The following is a 16537-nucleotide window of genomic DNA, read 5'->3' on the forward strand; positions in this document are numbered from 1 at the left end:
ACTGGATTCAGTTGACTGGTTTCTTTTCTGGATTTCAGGGGCCAAGGCTCAGCTAAGCATTTCTGGGCTGCATGCTCTAACCCTGGGGGCTGGTACCAGGCCCAAGGCTTTGTCCTCTGGCCCCTGAGGTTAAGCACTTGCTGTTCTGGAGGGGCCAATATGTTTCCAGTCTGCTGGCCACAACACTCTGATGGAAGGTGCTAGCAAAAGTGCTTCATTCTTTTTTATGGGTGAATAATATTCCAATGTATTGATATACCACATTTTGTTTATATATTTATTAGTAATGGACACTTGACTGTTTTCCATCTTTTTGACTATTGTGAATAATGCTGCTATTAACATTGAAGTACAAGTATCCTTTTGAGTCCCCACTGTCAGTTCTTTTGGATATATACCTAGGAGTGAAATTGTTGAATCATATGGTACTTTTAGATTTAGCTTTTTTGAGAAACCGCCACTGTTTTCCACAGAGGCTGCAGCATTTTACATTCCCACCAGCAATGTAAAGAGTTCCAATTTCTCTTACCCACACCAGCACTTGTCATTACCTGACTTTTTTTCTCACATAGTTATCATTTTTGTAGTGACAATACATAACATCTGTTCTGTTTACGTTTTTACAGAATACAATGTATCATCATTAACTATAGTTGCCTTGCTCTACAATAGATCTCTTGGAAATTATTCCTTCTATGTAACTGTAATTATGTATCCTTTAATCAACACCTCCTCATCCCCACCTCCCAACTAAAGTCCTCAGCATATGGTATCCACCATTCTACTCTCTGCTTCTTTGAGATCAACTTATTTTAGATTCCACATATGAGTAAAATGTAGTATTTGTCTTTCTGTGCCTGGGTTATTTCACTTCACGTACTGTCCTCCATGTTCATCCATGTTGTCACAAATGGCAGGATTTTATTCTTTTTATGGCTGAGTAGTATTCCATTGTGTATGTATGCTATGTATTCTTTATCCATTCATCTGTTGATGGACACTTAGGCTGATTCCATGTCATGGCTACTGTAAATAGTGCTGTGATAAACATGGGAGTGCAGATACCTTTTTGGTCTTTTGACAGTATTTCTTGATGCTTTTACAGCTCTGTAAGATGAGAATATTAATACTGATGCCCTTTTATCTATTTCCCCTACCCCCTTTCAAGACTCTTGCCAATTTCACTAACACATTTATTTTTACTTTATCATTGGTGTTATTACATTTTGTTCTGCAATCCCAGTCAAATTATTTATACTTTTCTGCAGAAAGTAGCCACATATCAAAAAGCAATAAAAAGTATTTATATAATTATGACAATATAAATGTCATTTACTGTTGGGACAAGATCTGTGTTAGGTTAACATTTTCCACTGTATATCCCATAGGCTACTCAAAGAATCTTCCTATCCTCAAGGTCAAATTATCTCTCTTTACTTTGTACTCTTTTGACTGCTTAAGATTATATCACATTTTAGTTTATTTCATATTGGACTTGACTTTCTTTTTTTTTTTTTTGAGGCGGAGTCTCGCTCTGTCGCCCGGACTGGAGTGCAGTGGCCAGATCTCAGCTCACTGCAAGCTCCGCCTCCTGGGTTTCCGCCATTCTCCTGCCTCAGCCTCCCAAGTAGCTGGGACTACAGGCGCCCGCCACCTTGCCCGGCTAGTTTTTTTTTTTGTATTTTTAGTAGAGATGGGGTTTCACCGTATTAGCCAGGATGGTCTCGATCTCCTGACCTCGTGATCCGCCCGTCTCGGCCTCCCAAAGTGCTGGGATTACAGGCTTGAGCCACCGCGCCCGGCCTGGACTTGACTTTCTTATGCAACTCTTTTGTTCCCAAGTTTTTATGACTTTTTTCCTTACAGAATGTGTCTTTGTCACAGTCACATATTTTTCTATCCTTTTCATAATAGTGTTTATTTTCCAGAGCCTGAAAATTCCTTTCATGAACCTAGATAAGAAGAATTCAAATGTTCTTTGTCTCACTACAACCAAATGCAAGGTTGTATTAAGAGCAGTGAGAAGGGAGCCTGTTCCCTCCAAAATATACATGGAATAGACTCATAGAAAGATTGAGAATTGTGTTTAGAAAAGAACAGAGTTTATGTAGAAGAGTTAAGCAATAGCATTAAAGTCTTATTTTTAAAAAAAGTCTTTCCACAGAAGTAAACCCTTAAATTTTAACTTCTCAGTAATTTTGGCTTCTGATTTTGCTTCTTGAGTTCTATCACAACACATTAAAGCTTCTTCATAACTCAGTACTTAAGATGTCATCCCTAGTATTAGTCCAACTCCAAGCAGGCCCCTTTCCATTGCATGTTTTTCCCCCTTGGGGAATTATGGGGAAGCTGTCCTCAGAGGCCTAACATCAAAGTATTGCGTTCTGTTCAAGTATGTCCAGTCTCTACATTTTGTTGTTCATGTGACTTGATAATCTGTCCATATTCGCACATGCTCACAATTAGAATAAGTTGACATTGTTCTATAGGCACCCATTTTTCCTTCTGGAGTCACCAGCACTGTCTTCTAAGAGCTAAGGGTCTGGATCATGTGCCCAAGTTCTTAACCACACAGAAAAAAACACTCTTCTTGTGAAGGTTGCAAAAGAATAAAATAGTCACAAAGGGGTATTAGAGTTATTTTTGCTGATTAAGAAAAGAATAGTATTGAACTGAGTCCTTACAACAAATTAACTATGTTTTCTGTGTGATACTTGCATATACTTGGTCTCAAACACTAGTCTGATAAAAATTTGTGCCAATTTAATTCCCAGGTAACAGCTGTGGCTCCATCATTTCTATGAAAGAGGAGCTTAGAGGCCATCAATTTGGAAAGTGAGGGCTGGGGCCATGTCTATAAGCTTTGTTTGCACAGTAGCTTATAAAACATGAAGAAAATGTTTATAGTCTCTGTCAAATAATGGAGGGAAAAGTAGGATAGCTGTGACTTTGAGGGAAATACGTAATAACAAAAGTAGGAAGTAAGAAAAGGTGGGAAGTTAATCCTGAATAGGGAATCAAGGAAGATGAGACTCAAGTAGATGCTCAGCATTAAAGGGAAGAAGGGGAAGAACTGGGAGGGAAACTAAGCCACGTTGACGACATTGGCATCTGTAAACTGGAAGATCCCTGTGACAGCTCCTGTCTTTCTTCTTTCCAGTGAAAGGTTCTCTACCTCTCCCAACCTTTGAAAATGTGTTGCTTAGTCACATTTATACTTTCCATCCACATCTCACCGCTTAACTCTGGATTTGCATATTCTGCCCACTCAAATTCTTTACCTATACATCTAAAGACATTACAAACTCAACATGCCCCAAACCCAAATTCTCATCTTGGCCGTCTCCTTCTCTCTTCTCCCAATCTTTCACACTTCCTTCATAAATATCAAGTTTATCTTTCTGTTGCTTAAGCCAAAAACTTCAGAGTTTCTTGACTCTTTTTTTCTCATGCACCATATTCCAATCATTCAGCAGATCTTACTGGCTCAACCTTTAAAACATCCCCAGAAACCAACCACTTCTACCACTCTGCTGCTACCACCCTGGTCCAAGCCACAATGATCCCTTGCTTCAATTATTGCTATAGACTCCTAATTTCCTTGCTTTCACCCTTACTCTTCCCACCTCCTTCAGTCTCTTCAGCTCAGCAGCCAGAGTGATGATTTTAAAATGTGAGTTGGGTCATATTCAAAACCATCTAATGGCTTCTATGTCAATGAGGGCAAAAGCCAAAGTTCTTATAATGACCAATAAGGACCTACACGACATAGCCCTGCTACCACTGTGATCTCATCTCCTACTGCTCTCCCTCTCATTCATTCTGGGGCAGCTACACCAGCCTCTCAGTGTTCTTCACATTCATCAGTCTCACACCTGTCTTGGACCTTTGCCCTTACTCTGGGACCCTCTGCCTGGAATTCTTTCCATAGTTATCTACTTGACTTGCTCCCTTCCTTCCACTGGGTCTCTGATCAAATGATACCTTAATTGTGATGCTTATCTAAAATAGCATACTAGCTACTATTGGTTCTATACTATCTCCTACCCTGCTTTACTTCCTCTGCCGGCCACATTAAATGTTACCTCCATGAGGGTAGGGCCTGTTTTCTGTTTTGCTCATTGCAATATAAATGTGTGTATGTGTGTGTGTGTGTATATATACACATGTATGTGTGTGTGTATATATACATGTATGTGTGTATGTATATATATATCACATGCAGATGCTCCTTAACTTATGATGGGGTTATGTCCCAATACTCATCGTAAGTTGAAACTATTGTAAGTCAAAAATGCATTTAATACACCTTAACCTACTTAGCATCATAGCTTAGCCTGGCTTACCTTAAATGTGCTCAGAACACTTACATCAGCCTACTGTTGGGCGAAATCATCTAACTGAAAGCCTATCTTACGATAAAGTATTAAATATCTCAAGTAATTTATTGAATACTATACTGAAAGTGGAAAACAAAATGGTTGTATGAGTACTTGAAGTACGATTTCTGCTGAACGTGCATTGGTTTTGCACCATCATAAAGCTGGCACTATTATATACTATATAATCTTGTATATATGTATATATGCAGATATATATATGCATGTATATATGTATATATGCAGATATATATGGTGTATAATAGTTCCTGTCACATAGTAAGTACTTAATAAATATCTGTTGAATAAATTAATAAGTTAATGAATGTCCAATTTTTTGTTTGTTGGATTGCTTGTCTGTTTGGTTTTTAAAGTGTCAAATCCTAGGGAAACTAAGAGAAATAATCTGTCATTCATATCTTAGTGTGAATTCATTGACCCTTATCTACATTTTCCTAATAGAAAACTGAGATTAGCTTTACTAAAGAGGTGGCTTTTCTTGGATCTTGAATTTTTTAAAAAAAAATCTGGTGGTTCGCTCATTACTATTTTGTTTCTTTTCTTCCTTTTATCACCACAGAACTTCAATAAGTAAGTTGAATGTATCAGAATCTATTCCTTGTTCATCTACTCATTCTTTAAGTTCTCATCACACCCTAAATCTAATTTCTAACCTCACTGTTTGATTAATCTACTGGCTTTTTTTTTTTTTTTTTCTCAGTCCTTTTCCTCCTCAGTTTGTCATGAACACCTACGGTTATGAAACAGCACTTCCTTCAACTCTCTTCTTTTGGGTTCCTTAAGACGGCATATCTGGGTTCTTCTTCTTCTCTGTTTGTTGTTGTTATTGCTGTTCTCCATGACCCTTATATGTGGACATTTCTTAAGGTTTTCTCTTCAGCCACCTTGCCCTTCAGAAATCTGAAGAACTTTCACAGCATCAACTGTCAGCAATGAGTGACACCCAAGCCTATATACTTTTACATCTTTCTCAAGTCCCAGCTCCTCATCTTCAACTGCCTACTACCCAATGCTTCGTAGAATTATATGCTGGTGAAGTGTTAATGCACCCTGACTAGAAAACATAGAGGCATTGGCCCCTTCTGGTAGAGGAAGTAGAAAGTCATCTTTGGTTATCTACTTGCTTTGATGGAACCTGAGCAAATGTTCTAAGGGAGATTACATGTGTTGAGTATCTACTAAATTCTCTATATTCAAATATGACTACTTTTCTAATAAACCATAGAACATGTTTCATAGATTAGCAATAATTATTCTTTTTGAGACTTATTTTCATTCTTGTTACTCAGGCTGGAGTGCAATGACGAGATCTTGGCTCACTGCAATCTCCACCTCCCACGTTCAAGCGACTCTCGTGCCTCAGCCTCCTGAGTAGAGTAGCTGGGATTACAGGCGTGTGCCACCACGCCCAATTAATTTTTTTCTATTATTAATAGAGACAGGTTTCACCATATTGGTCAGGCTGCTCTTGAATTCCTGACCTCAGGTGATTCACCTACCTCAGCCTCCCAAAGGGCTGGGATTACAGGTGTGAGCCACTGCGTCCAGCCTAGCAATAATTATTTTAGACAAATGTCTCTTTTGTCCCTTTCTACTTCTTATAGACCACATTTATGCAACAAAAAGGATTTGGGCCTTGAGAACTCTTTGGTATAATATTAAGGCAGAAAATTGCTGTGTGTTAGATGCTATGAAGGATATAAGATATGGTACCAGACTTAAGAAACTTCACAGATTAACTGGGAAAACAAGTCATTCACTCTGGAGAAGTGAATAAATCGAGAAGCAAATCCCAAGATAATATCATGTCACAGAGGAGTGAGATGCCAAAAAATGGTATAGCTCTTGAGTTTAGAGAAAGTTGAAATCACTTTCAGGAGGTTGGTGTGTTCAGGAATGGCATCATGGAAGAGGCAGGACTTAAACTTATTCTTAAAGAAGTATTTCCCAAACTTTTAGCATTCTAGTTCCCAATTTTTGCTATGTGAACAAACTATCCATACTGTTTCTCCCATACTGCTCTTTATGTTGACACATTTTTTTCGTAAATACATTTTTCCTTGCCTTAAACCATCAAATCCATAAAATCACAGGTTTGATATGCTTTTGTGTTTGATGTGTGTTTGTGTTTCTAATACATATGAAACATATACAGTAAATACTCATTATATGGAAATAATTAGTTTTAGAAAAGACTACTTAAATGGGATCAATCTATCCAAAAGGAACATCAGTCATCCATATTACATTTTGATGCAAACATTTGATTTGGATTTTAGTATATAAATGAAACCAAAAATTATGAAAGTAAATAATTTTATTGCATGCTTAATAGATTATAAGATGTCCTTGCAACTATGGATGAGCAAAATGTTATCTAATTGAATATTGAGTTTTTTTCTGATAAAATAATGTAACTTTAAAAATGGACCTCTGTTGATCTTATAGTACTCAAATTATTTTTTTAGTAACCTATAATATAATTCTCAAATCTCAGGGAAACCTCTGGATAAAAGTTATTATATCTAAAGCTCATAGTATATTAGAGTGACTATTTAGCTGTAGATGTATAATTATCCAATATTGCAAATGCTCTGTTAAACAGAGAGTTATATTTTCCTTAAAAGCTGTTTAGTTTGGCCAGTTTCTTAACCTATTATTTGCATAGTTTCCCTCTCTCCACAAAGGATACCAATTCTAATGGTATAGATAAAAGAAACTTCAGTTTTTCTTTTTCAAAAAAAATCCTACTGGTTTTTATTGTATCTTATACAAGTGGGCCTCAAAGTCTTAAAACAGATTTCTGTTGTATCAATACTACTGAGGTATGGTAAATGCAAGTCCTATTTAAAACTAAAAATGACTTTTTAGACAACTATTATTGAAAATATAAAAAGAGTAGTTAACTGTCTTTCTTGAAATTAATTTCATTATTTCCTTTTCATAAATTTGAAAATCTTATAAGGTAAACATAATTTGTTTTTGTTAAGTAACTAGTTTAAGCCACAATGGGATCAAATTTTTCTAAAGGTAGGTTTATTAGGTTTAGTTTAAATAAAGGTTATGAATTCACTTTAATATTATTTTGAATATAAAAATGTATTAATGAGGTTGAATAGTAAAGCAAGTAAAACTATACATCAAAGCAATATGAATAAAATTAAGGCCTATGATACAATTTTATGAGACTTTGAAAAAAATTATTTTTTTACCTAATAGCATATAGATAATTATAAAATTATAATATACTGGTTCCATGATCACTTTACTAAGCTATAAATGCATTTCAATTTTAATTGTTATTTTGGAACTAAAAATAATAATTAAATGTATTTCCTGAATGTGAAATTTATTCCTTTTGTTGTTGTTGTTGCCCAGTTACTCAATTCTGGGTAGAGTATGATATAAGTTTACATCCATTTTATTTCCAACTCAAATGAGACCATTTCTGTCCTTCTTCTTGGTGCTTCTTAAGAAATACTTTCTTGTATACATAAGAAGATGAACATGGCAGTCCTCCCATATCCTGCTTCAAAAACTGATAAAATACTCAACCCAATGATAATGATTCTTTTTTAAAAGACTAAAAGATCTATAACAAAATCGCTAATGGGGCAACTTGGACACTCTGCATCATCTCTTGCAGAACCTCTGGTGACCTCCTGTGGAACCCTAGTGTTTCACAGAACCCTATTTGAGAAACTCTGCTTTACATTTAATGAATACAGGTTAATGTAAACTCTTCTATGTAATTATTAATCTAAGAAGCTTTTTAAAACTGTTTACTACCTGAAGTCATGTTATCCATACCTTGGGATACAGTGTGTAAAAGGACAAGTAAAATATGGATATGTTTTAAAAAGGAATAAGAGCATGACAAATAAGGAGAATATTAGAACAAAAGTCAGTGGGGCAAGGAGTTCCCTAACAAATAAACTGGCTGACATCAACAAAGAACTCATTAAGAGAAATAGGGAGGCCTAAAGTTGAGGGGAAAATTATGGGTGAGTTGTAGAAGCCTTGAATTAAGGAAGGAAATGGTCTTGAAAATCCACTAGGATTTTGAGGATTGAGTAAAACTGGCTGAGAGTTACTAGGGGAAGAAGAATTGGCTGAATGGGAAGAATCTGGAAGTAGACAGGCAAGTACAGAGATTGTAGTAAGTTATCCAAGTATAAATGACAGCCAGAAAAAGAATGCTGGCAATAGAAATGAAGATAAATGGGATAAATAGGAGACACATGGTGATAGAATTGATGGTATCTGGGATCAACCTGATAATGAACATATTTCTTTATTTTATTTTATTTATTTATTTATTTATTTTGAGATGGAGTCTCACTCTGTTGCCCAGGCTGGAGTGCAGTGGCATGATCTCGGCTCACTGCAAGCTCTGTCTCCCGGGTTCACACCATTCTCCTGCCTCAGCCTCCCTAGTAGCTGGGACTGCAGGCGCCCGCCACCACGCCTGGCTAATTTTTTGTAGAGACGGGGTTGCACCGTGTTAGCCAGGATGGTCTCGATCTCCTGACCTCATGATCCCCCCATCTCGGCCTCCCAAAATGCTGGGATTACAGGCATGAGCCACCGCGCCTGGCAATGAACATATTTCTGGTAGTGGTCATAGTATTTCCATTGTCAGAAATATTAGAAATCTGGACTTGAGTGAAAAGTTTTGGAAATCATACTAGGCTGAGCTGTTTTCCAAGACTCACCAGCCAGTCATCCTTCCTGGCCTTGTACCCTGACTATTATTCCTACTATGTCCTGTAGGAATATGGACCTAGCAGTGCCATATTGTCTGACTTTTCAAGAAAAATTAAGAAATTCAGCTACTTTGTGAAATCTTCCCATTTTTAAACATCAACAATTCAACTTTTTGTTAAATAAAACATATGACAGACTAGATTTGGTTGCCAATTTGCAACCTCTGTCTGGAAATCTGTCTGCTGCTGCTTTTTTTTTTTTTTTCTTTTTCTTTTTGTGTGTGAGACGGAGTTTCGCTCTTGTTGCCCAGGCTGGAGTGCAATGGTGCAATCTCTGCTCACCGCAAACTTCACCTCCCAGGTTTAAGCAATTCTCCTGCCTTGGCCTTCTGAATAGCTGGGATTACAGGCATGCACCACCACACCCGGCTAATTTTGTATTTTTAGTAGAGACGGGGTTTCTCCAGGTTGGTCAGGCTGGTCTCGAACTCCCGATCTTAGGTGATTCACCCACCTTGGCCTCCCAAAGTGCTGGGATTACAGGTGTGAACCACCACGCCCGGCCCTGTCTGCTGCTTTCTAAACGTCACCTTGAAATGTACCCAGACCAAGAGGTAATAGTCCCTTTTAGAAGCCTGTCTGTGTTATTCCTTATTAGTGGGAAGCTCATAGAAAGGCTTTTTATATTAGCTACTATTTTCCTTTTGTTGGAATGTTGATTTGAAAGTTACAAGCCTTTCTCTGCTTCTTCCCAGCCAGGTCTCTAGACAAACTTTATAACTTTGCTGATTGCTCTGGACTCCACCTGATATTTGCTCTAAATGCACTGCGTCGTAATCCCAATAACTCCTGGAACAGTTCTAGTGCCCTGAGTCTGTTGAAGTACAGCGCCAGCAAAAAGTACAACATTTCTTGGGAACTGGGTAATGGTAAGTAAGGATGTTACTTCCTCTGAATTGACAAAATAAAGGGGAAAAATAAGTTGGCTTGTGATACAGTCTCAATCAGACTATCTCTAGTACCCTGGCCCAGAAAACATTTGTGATGTTTGGCCACTGAGTTGACTATCCAAACGGTGAAAGACCAAATAGTGAAGGACAGTAGATTTAGTGAATACACACCATTTGCATCTAGAATTATCTCTAGTTACCTCATTCCAAATATGGGGAAAATGTCGCAAAATGGGAAATTTATAGTGATTTATGACTAACAAATTGATTTTATAACCTGTTTGCACAGCCTGAGCTACCTTTTACAATGTGTGTTCTGTGGAACATTGGTCCTACAAGATGATCCTGCTAAAATAATAATTCAAAAGAGCTTTGGTCAAATATATTTGAGGACCTTTATACAGTATGTGAACCTCCTGAAGGTTCACAGTACACATTAGTATATAAAAGGCTATAAGAAGTCTTGTTGCAAAGAAATCTATTTGACATTTTTTAACCCAGCATTTCTTAAACAATTTCACCAAGGCTAGTTTCAAGGGTGTGCAGCCTGTGCAGTCACATAGGGCCCATGCTTAGAAGAGACCCATTCTTGGCTGGGCGTGGTGGCTCAGGCCTGTAATGCCAGCACTTTGGGAGGCCTAGGTAGGTGGATCACGAGGTCAGGAGTTTGAGACCAGCCTGGCCAACATGGTGAAACCCCGTCTCTATTAAAAATACAAAAATTAGCTAGTCATGGTGGCAGCCACCTATAATCCCAGCTCCTCGGGAGGCTGAGGCAGGAGAATCGCTTGAACCCGGGAGGCAAAGGTTGCAGTGAGCTGAGATCATGCCACTATACTCCAGCCCAGGAAACAGCAAGACTCCATCTCAAAAGAAAAAAAAAAAAAGAAAAAAGAGAAGAGACCCATTATTGCTTTCATTCTCTGCAGTCACCATCTTGAAATTCTTAATGCTTTTTTAACAAAGGGACTCATACTTTCATTTTTCACGGGGCCCTACAAATTATGTAGCCAGTCCTATTTAATCATTAAAGTGTGTGTGTGTGTGTGTGTGTGTGTGTGTGTGTAGCATAAGTTATCATTCATCCCATGGAACAATACTCCATAGAACACAATTTGGAGAAATATTTCCTAAATCATGCTATATTCCCATGATATATATTTATTTGTGACATATATGTTATTCTGTAGATTTCATGACTGTCCTATTGAGTCAATATGGATTATAGTTAAAATTGTTGATAGTATAGATATGAAAATGTGTGATTCTCAAATTAAAATACCTTTTGGTATACTTTAGAACAAAATAATTGAATTGAACAAACCAAGAATTCTCTTAAAATTACTGATGCAAATTCATTCCAGCATTTTCATTAACAGTCTTATATGTCTGTAGCTAACCCATATTTGTTTGGAGCACTATATGTGTGAGTGTGTGTGTACCCATGTGTATTTATTGCATCCTGGAATTTGGATTTCTCAAAATAAGATGGCAAGGGAAGAAAAGAATAAATGTCCAACTTTCCTACCCATAGCCACTAACTGGAATGTAGCTCTCAGTTTCTTTCCTCTTTCTCTGCTTTTCTCTCCTCTTTACCTGTGGAAATTTGGGGATAGTTAGTGACCAAATGGAGACCTGTTGAGTTGAACTGAGGATACCATGACTGTAGGAGGCTCAACTAGGATAGCCTGAGGTTTTTCATATTCCAGACTTGCCTGAGTATCATACATTTGACAACAAAAGCAGGAATGATATGATCAGCTTTGGAGTAGGCCAAAGTATTACATTGTCAGAAGTCTTTTACTGATCCCTTTCCATACCATCTTCTATTTATATTTTTTGACATTTTTTGGTATTTTGCATTGTCTACTCATGACCACCCACCTAACCTTACCCTCCTCAAATATCAGGCTCTGTCCAACTTAGCTTTATGCTCCAAACAGAGCAAAATATTCTTCAAACAGGGCATGACACCTGCCATGAGAGACCAATTGGGCATAATGGTTAAAAGAGGTAAGTATCAGACACTAAAGAATGGTAGGGCTTTTGTTGAACTGGAGAATACATGTCCAAAGGCTTTGTTTGGTTTTCTTGTAAAACTGTTGTGCTACCTACATAAAACTGGTTTGTAAAAAATCTCAACTAATAATAGATACACCCAGATTAAATAAAACTTACCTACCCGTGATTGATGGGAATAATTGTTCTAGGGTTTTTGGCATCTCTGAGTGTGGGAGCTTGTTAAATTAAATAAATTTACAATTGGCATAATTGGAGTGATTTTGTGGAGGGGGTGGGTTGGAGGAGAGAATATATACATCTTTCCATATACATCTATTCCAGACAAGTAAGAACTTGCCCCTCCCCATCAACCTCCTTCCTTCAGACAATGCTACATGGTTCAGAAAGGGAGCTAATTACACTTTAAAAAACGTTATTTAGACACTTTAGCCACACATCATTTGGTTCCCATCATCATCTTTTAAAGCACCTCCTCAAGGCTTAACAACAACAAAGAATTATTTATAAGGAGAAGAAAACGCACTGACATTGATAAGAAAATAGGACTATAGATAGGAAAAGAACAAAATAATTCAATAAAGTGAAAAATATCCAATAATGTGTGTTTCTATATGTCATTTTGAATCTCTAGTCAGAAAGTTTAGAGTTAGTGTTTTCCTGTGAAAGTGCATTTCTATTTTTTATGTAACCATATACATGATTAATAGATAATACATGATTATTAATGATAAATAATAAATAATCATTTATTAAGGCTACATTTTAGAGTTTAAAGAATACATTTTAGAGTTTGAAGATTTATTTTGCTGTTTCTTTAATTCATTTTACAACTACTGATAGTTCTTCTTGTACTAAAATCATCTCTCTTAAGATATCCAATGTACGGTATTCTGCTCAAAACTATTCTGTGTTGTATATTCAGCCTCTTCCCCCTCAAAATATCTTCATGGTAGACATGTTTCTCTAATCTTCTAGCCATTTTCTGCTTTGTAACCTTATCTTTTTGGACAGAGGTAATCATTTAATCATTATATTCACATTCAGGAAGGGACAATAGAACAGGTCAGTCTTCTTATCACTCACCTTTCCATATACCTACACCATGTTAACAAGTATTTTATCTCTAGAGCAAATCTAGCATTGGAAAAAAACAAAGTATAAGTTTCTTTGATTGTTTTTTCTAGAGTGGCTAAACTTTAAGTGACTAACCTACTTCTTTTCCTCTTCTTTGAAAGCAGTGAATAGTGTGGGCTACAGACCACAAAAGCAAGATATACCCAATATCAAGAGGCAAAGATGAGAAAGTTTAGAATGTTAAAGTATATGAAAGAATGACTTTCTTCAGCCAGGCATGGTTGCTCACACCTGTAATCCCAGCACTTTGGGAGGCCAAGACGGGAGGATTGCTTGAGGTCGGGAGTTTGACACCAGTCACAACATAGCAAGACTCCATCTCTACAAAAAACTAGAAAGTTAGCTGGGCATGGTAGCATGCACCTGTGATCCTGGCTACTTGGGAGACAGGGTCACTTGAGCCTGGGAGGTCAAGGCCACAGTGAGCCATGATCATGCCACTGCACTCGAGCCTGGGTGACATGGTAAGACCCTGTCTCAAAGAAAAAGAGAAAAGAAAAGAAAATCAAAAGCAAAACAAAAAAAATGACTTTCTTGACACCATACTGTTTTACAATTACTTTCTTTGGATATAAAATATATCCCGAAATGTCCATAAATTGTAAACTCTGTAACTGATTAACATAATGTTACAGACTTTTACATTTATTTATTTATTTATTATTTATTATTATTATTATTTTTATTATACTTTAAGTTCTAGGGTACATGTGCATAACGTTTATATCATGTATAACTCCCCAATGCAATCCCTCCCTCCTCCCCCCTCCCCATGATAGGCCCCAGTGTGTGATGTTCCCCTTCCCGAGTCCAAGTGATCTCATTGTTCAGTTCCCACCTATGAGTGAGAACATGCGGTGTTTGGTTTTCTGTTCTTGTGATAGTTTGCTAAGAATGATGGTTTCCAGCTGCATCCATGTCCCTACAAAGGACGCAAACTCATCCTTTTTTATGGCTGCATAGTATTCCATGGTGTATATGTGCCACATTTTCTTAATCCAGTCTGTCACAGATGGACATTTGGGTTGATTCCAAGTCTTTGCTATTGTGAATAGTGCCGCAATAAACATACGTGTGCATGTGTCTTTGTAGTAGAGTAATTTATAATCCTTTGGGTATATACCCAGTAGTGGGATGGCTGGGTCATATGGTACATCTAGTTCTAGATCCTTGAGGAATCGCCATACTGTTTTCCATAATGGTTGAACTAGTTTACAATCCCACCAACAGTGTAAAAGTGTTCCTATTTCTCCACATCCTCTCCAACACCTGTTGTTTCCTGACTTCTTAATGATTGCCATTCTAACTGGTGTGAGATGGTATCTCATTGTGGTTTTGATTTGCATTTCTCTGATGGCCAGTGATGATGAGCATTTTTTCATGTGTCTGTTGGCTGTATGGATGTCTTCTTTTGAGAAATGTCTGTTCATATCCTTTCCCCACTTTTTGATGGGGTTGTTGTTTTTTTCTTGTATATTTGTTTGAGTTCTTTGTAGATTCTGGATATTAGCCCTTTGTCAGATGAGTAGGTTGCAAAAATTTTCTCCCATTGTGTAGGTTGCCTGTTCACTCTGATGGTAGTTTCTTTAGCTGTGCAAAAGCTCTTTAGTTTAATTAGATCCCATTTGTCAATTTTGGCTTTTGCTGCCGTTGCTTTTGGTGTTTTAGACATAAAGTCCTTGCCCATGCCTATGTCCTGAATGGTACTACCTAGATTTTCTTCTAGGGTTTTTATGGTATTAGGTCTAACATTTAAGTCTCTAATCCATCTTGAATTAATTTTCGTATAAGGGGTAAGGAAAGGATCCAGTTTCAGCTTTCTACTTATGGCTAGCCAATTTTCCCAGCACCATTTATTAAATAGGGAATCCTTTCCCCATTTCTTGTTTTTGTCAGGTTTGTCAAAGATCAGATGGCTGTAGATGTGTGGTATTATTTCTGAGGACTCTGTTCTGTTCCATTGGTCTATATCTCTGTTGTGGTACCAGTACCATGCTGTTTTGGTTACTGTAGCCTTGTAGTATAGTTTGAAGTCAGGTAGCGTGACGCCTCCAGCTTTGTCCTTTTGACCTAGGATTGTCTTGGCAATGCGGGCTCTTTTTTGGTTCCATATGAACTTTAAAGCGTTTTTTTCCAATTCTGTGAAGAAAGTCATTGGTAGCTTGATGGGGATGGCATTGAATCTATAAATCACCTTGGGCAGTATGGCCATTTTCACGATATTGATTCTTCCTATCCATGAGCATGGTATGTTCTTCCATTTGTTTGTGTCCTCTTTTATTTCACTGAGTAGTGGTTTGTAGTTCTCCTTGAAGAGGTCCTTTACATCCCTTGTAAGCTGGATTCCTAGGTATTTTATTCTCTTTGAAGCAATTGTGAATGGAAGTTCATTCCTGATTTGGCTCTCTGTTTGTCTGTTACTGGTGTATAAGAATGCTTGTGATTTTTGCACATTAATTTTGTATCCTGAGACTTTGCTGAAGTTGCTTATCAGCTTAAGGAGATTTTGGGCTGAGACGATGGGGTTTTCTAAATATACCATCATGTCATCTGCAAACAGGGACAATTTGACTTCTTCTTTTCCTAACTGGATACCCTTGATTTCTTTCTCTTGCCTGATTGCCCTAGCCAGAACTTCCAACACTATGTTGAATAGGAGTGAGAGGGCATCCCTGTCTTGTGCCAGTTTTCAAAGGGAATTTTTCCAGTTTTTGCCCATTCAGTATGATATTAGCTGTGGGTTTGTCATAAATAGCTCTTATTATTTTGAGGTACGTTCCCTCAATACCGAATTTATTGAGCGTTTTTAGCATAAAGGGCTGTTGAATTTTGTCAAAAGCCTTTTCTGCATCTATTGAGATAATCATGTGGTTCTTGTCTTTGGTTCTGTTTATATGCTGGATTACGTTTATTGATTTGCGAATGTTGAACCAGCCTTGCATCCCAGGGATGAAGCCCACTTGATCATGGTGGATAAACTTTTTGATGTGCTGCTGAATCCGGTTTGCCAGTATTTTATTAAGAATTTTTGCATCGATGTTCATCAGGGATATTGGCCTAAAATTCTCTTTTTTTGTGTGTCTCTGCCAGGCTTTGGTATCAGGATGATGTTGGCCTCATAAAATGAGTTAGGGAGGATTCCCTCTTTTTCTATTGATTGGAATAGTTTCAAAAGGAATGGTACCAGCTCCTCCTTGTACCTCTGGTAGAATTCAGCTGTGAATCCATCTGGTCCTGGACTTTTTTTGGTTGGTAGGCTATTAATTATTGCCTCAATTTCAGAGCCTGCTATTGGTCTATTCAGGGATTCAACTTCTTCCTGGTT

At 37.5% G+C, this 16537-nt stretch overlaps 1 protein-coding gene across 2 annotated transcripts in view; it reads left to right on the forward strand.

Annotated features, from left to right (window-relative positions):
- The window catches only part of HPSE2 (heparanase 2 (inactive)), a 776827-nt gene that overhangs the window by 475298 nt on the left and 284992 nt on the right, over positions 1 to 16537 (forward strand). For both annotated transcript variants that reach the window (XM_033186321.1, XM_033186330.1), the window contains exon 4: positions 9862 to 10035. In XM_033186321.1, the coding sequence (XP_033042212.1) occupies positions 9862 to 10035 (174 nt within the window). The remainder of the gene's footprint in view (positions 1 to 9861; positions 10036 to 16537) is intronic.

The sequence above is a fragment of the Trachypithecus francoisi genome, unplaced genomic scaffold (genome assembly GCF_009764315.1).
Source record: "Trachypithecus francoisi isolate TF-2019V2 unplaced genomic scaffold, Tfra_2.0 Contig01579, whole genome shotgun sequence".
Classification (NCBI taxonomy): domain Eukaryota; kingdom Metazoa; phylum Chordata; class Mammalia; order Primates; family Cercopithecidae; genus Trachypithecus; species Trachypithecus francoisi.